Source organism: Octodon degus, unplaced genomic scaffold (assembly GCF_000260255.1).
Source record: "Octodon degus isolate 3935 unplaced genomic scaffold, OctDeg1.0 scaffold00267, whole genome shotgun sequence".
Lineage (NCBI taxonomy): Eukaryota > Metazoa > Chordata > Mammalia > Rodentia > Octodontidae > Octodon > Octodon degus.
The window spans coordinates 2,095,303-2,099,702 of NW_004524843.1; the positions used below are offsets into that span (position 1 = coordinate 2,095,303).

Consider the following 4,400-nt stretch of genomic DNA (forward strand, 5'->3'; position numbering starts at 1 on the left):
GGGATTCAGTCAACAAAATGTGGGTTAATGAAACTCTAGGATGAATAATGAATGATCTTTTTTACACTGCATTTAATTAAAAGAGACAGAAGCACAAAAAGAAACCCCTAAATCGGAAAGAGACTGGGGACACAGTCTGGTTCATCACAACATGTGAGCCTTATTTAGACACACCGAATCTTTTACATTTTAAAAAATTATATTGTGGCAATTTAAAATTTGAACAGTTACCAGAGACATAGTAGTTGAGTTGCTACACTTTATGTATCATAGAGTGTGATTAAGGTAAAGAAAGTCCTGATCTTTTCAAGAGACACATTAACATTTTTATAGATGAAATGATACAGTACCTGAGGATACTTTTCTGCTAATATGGAAGCACAGGCATGGGAAGTAGAAATGCAGTACTCTCAGTAGTGAATTAACTTTTGAAGGTAAGCTATGGGCTCATAGAATTCATTGTACTTTTATTTCCTTATTTGTATGTGTTGAAATAATTATAATAAATAATGTATATGTACATGCACAAAATATGTGGACTCTGATGTGCATTTCTGGTTTTATAGAAAAAAAGATATAAGGTCTTTTTTGGGCTTGAGACGTGGCATTAGAATCATTCATTAAGCCCTATAAGTAATCTGAATCCTTACTCAAAATTGAAAACATTGTTATCTGTGCCATCAGATGGGTCAGTGGAGTCTCTTTGTTCATAAATATCCCATATAATTTTGATGGTGTCAAGCTATTAATCCATTTTCCATTTTTCTCCAGTCTTGCTGCAAAGCTTATGAATATATGGGATACATCATGGAGAAGGAGCAAGCGTACTCAGATGCTGCCTCCAACTATGAGATGGCATGGAAGTATGGCAACCAGACCAACCCAGCAGTGGGTGAGCATAGCAAATCAGCCACTGGGTTTTTACCGGAAACTTATATTTGTAAATCTTTATTTAAATGTGGGGTTTTTTTGTTTTTTTTTTTTTCAGAATAAGACATCTTAAGAGCCAGTCTTCATTCTTTCTGAGAAGAGAATATATTTTATATTCATAATAAATTTTTACCTTCAGATTGTTAAATATAATTTTCTGAGATCCAAACTTGACCTTAAAGGGCTGGCCAAATAGCTCAGCAGATTAAAACACCTGCAAGCAGATGCAGGGGCTAAGGGTTCAATCCCTGGGCCTGCTGTGCTTGCCCTACCCCTGGGGTGCACTGAGACAGCAATTGAGACTGGGTGTGGTGGTGCAGGCCTGTAATCCCAGCTCTTGGGAGTCAGTAAACAGGAGGATCACTACAAGTCTGATCTAGTAGTGCGACCCTGAACGTAGACCCGTAGAGGAAATAAAAAGCACACCAAACTTGATCTTAGTCACCTTAGCAAACATCTAGTCTAACTTTTCTGTTGTCCCTTCCTCAGTCTTGAGGTTTCGAGGATGGTATGTCCTGTCAAATTAGGAAAGCGCTGCATTAAGTCAGGTAACCCAGATATCCTTACTGAAGATTTCTCGAAGCCTGTAACTCATGTTCCTTGTGGTAAATCTTACAAAACGACCACCTTTCCTGTAGTTTTACCCCACCATATTGTTTTTCTCTCGACCATCTAAAAACTCTACCTAGTTTAGATGTTTTGTAAACAATTTGAGTAGTGCTAGCCCACCTGACCTCCAACAGATGGTTAGCATCTGGAATACACTTAGTAACTGACCTCTGCCTCACTGTGAGAAGCTCTCCCTATACTTTCCTCTTTGTTTGTGTTGAGTAGAAATGTGCTTCCTAGAAACTGCCCAGGGCTGTTCTGGAACAACCCATAGAGTCTGAGCACTCGCAGATAATGCAGCTTCTGTCCTGTCTTTATTATTAGGCTTTTCTTCAGACAGCCTCAGTTAACTGTCTGTTCCTTCTAACACTTGGTTTAGAGTCTTTCACCTTTGTTTCTGTACCTTGGAAGCTCAAAAATGTTTTCCTTAATTTATGCTTCGGAATCCTTGGAGAGATTTTAATAGCTATTTAAAAATAAGGGGGGGGTGAGTGTGAAGCAGACGGCCCAAGCCACCTAAGTGTAGAAAATGCTCTTTGACTTGTCCACATCCCTTCTGACCTATGACACATGAAGTGAACATGCTTGCAAATATGATTTGGCTAACTGAGAATGTAATGGAGTTTTGTTTTTCTTTCTCTCTCTCTTTTTTTTTTTTTTTTTTTTTTTTTTTTTTTTTTTTTTTTTGCGGAACCAGGGATTGAACTCAGTCCACTGCGCTTGCCAGGCAAGTGCTTACTCCATTGAGCCAGCTCTCCGGCCCCTTTCTTTCTGTCTTGATTAGGCATTTTCTTGTTGTTAATGCAGCTTAAAATGGTGTAGGAAGGAAGGGGAGGGAGGGGAAAGTGGACACGAGGACTGACAAGTAGGAGAACCCATTCATGCTTCACCTTCACATCCATTCTGAGGTTTCGTGACAGTCCATTGTGTTCATTTTCTCAGTCTCCTTTTTTTTCTGGATGCGATATCATTGTGATCTTTACAAATTTGACAGCTGTGATTTATCTGCAGTCCACATATTCCTTGCTCTGTCTAGTCCTTTATTTCCTATCTAAAAAAAAAAAAAAAATTAGTACATGGTCTATCAAGTTTCTTCCAATATTAAAACTGTTACTGTTATTTAGTGGTAGAAATAAACTGACAACTTCTATGTGATATTTTCATAATGAGCATTCATTTAATTTTTAAAATTATCCTAAGAGAAAGAAGAGTTGTTTTGCCCATTTTATGGATGGGGAAACTTGAAATTGACAGCTTAAACTACTTGCCTCAGGTCCCAAAGCTAGTCAGGAAGGCAGAAACCAAAACTTAAACTTGTTTTACTAGTTGTCACATGAATTATGTCTGACATAATACCTTAAATTGCTTTCCCTTTTAAGTGGCGCTTGTGTTTGTCCATCTTAGAGGTCTTTGGTAATAACTTTGTGTTTACGTCTCTCAAACCTTGAAACTGACTTTTGTTTTTGGCACTTCTGTATGTGTATGTGGAATACAAATACATATATATATTTGATTAAGATTTATTTATACATTATGTATAAATATATCCATATTGAACTCTCAAATATTGTGAATCTTAAATAATTCTTGTTTCTTTTTACTGTTATATGATTATGTTAACCAGTAATCCTTTTCAAATATTTGTTTGAAATCTTGAAAACCTGTTCTGATCCCTTTGTTAGCACCCACAAGCAGCATTCACGTTTTCCTTTGCTCTAAGATACAAAGTGAATAATCAGTTGTTACATATGCTGTACACTGAGTCTTATTTCCCCAGTCCACAGCTGCTGTTCCTAACTTGGCTCCTCCTTGCTTTTCTACCCTCGAGCGTTCTTAGCAGAGCACAACCGTCAGTTAAGAATATCATAAAATAATCTTGAGTGCTCACACCGGGGCGTGTTGATTCTCACAGACTTTTTTTTTTTTTTTTTTTTTTTTGGCAGAACCGGGGATATTGACCTCAGGCCCTTGCACTTGCCAGGGAAGCGCTTATTCTATTGAGCCGTCTCCCCGGCCCGCTCAGCGACTTTTGAGGCGGGCTCTCTGTGCCTGACCGCCCTCCCGCGCTGCTCTGCCTGCGCCCTGCGCTCGCGCCTGCGCTCTGGAGCACCTCGCTGCTGCCCAGCTGGGCCTGTGGCCTACGCGTGCAGCTGCCTGCCTCTGCCTGAGTGTTCTGCAGTCCTGCCTGTCGTAGTTTATTCCTCATTTTTTAGATTTCGAACATCCTTGACACCATCATACTCTCCCTTTCAAGTTCCTTATTAGAATTTTCTTGGCTTAGTTCTTTCCTTTATCTCAGTTTTGAAATTATTTGTTTATGTATGCAATTATGTATTTTTCTCTCAATATAACATACAATTCATGACTATAAGTTTTCTTGGTGTGTGAAGCGCTAAATAAATAACACTGGAGAAATGAGCGCCTGTATTGTCATTTTCTGCCCAGGATGAGTGCCCACTCTAACACAAAATAAGACTCTTGTAATAAGAACCACACCGGTGAGATGGCAGTCTTCTAATCCGCAGCATCGCCGCTGTGGCCTTTCCTTTCAACTCCATTTTGTCCTGCTTGCTTCCTTCCATTTCAGCCTGGGTTCTGTTATCAGAATCCCCTTGGTAATTCAGTCAGCAATCTACATTAGAACCCTAGTGAGCAAGAACACTAAGAAGGCAAAAAAAACAAGTACCAACAGTGAGCTCATTATGTTTCAATTTTTTCCCCTTAACAGGATACAGACTGGCATTTAATTACTTAAAAGCAAAGAGATATGTGGATGCAATTGATATATGTCACCAGGTAAACTGATTTGTACATTTAAGTTTTTCTCATACATGATTCCCTACTTTTAGATGATCTCAAAA

General features: G+C 38.8%; 1 protein-coding gene across 1 annotated transcript in view; it reads left to right on the top strand.

The window, feature by feature from the left end:
- The window catches only part of Ttc21b (tetratricopeptide repeat domain 21B), an 87,014-nt gene that overhangs the window by 80,937 nt on the left and 1,677 nt on the right, over nt 1-4,400 (top strand). Inside the window, 2 exon segments of the mRNA XM_004646388.2 lie at nt 772-892; nt 4,268-4,335. Coding sequence (XP_004646445.1) covers nt 772-892; nt 4,268-4,335 — 189 coding nt within the window.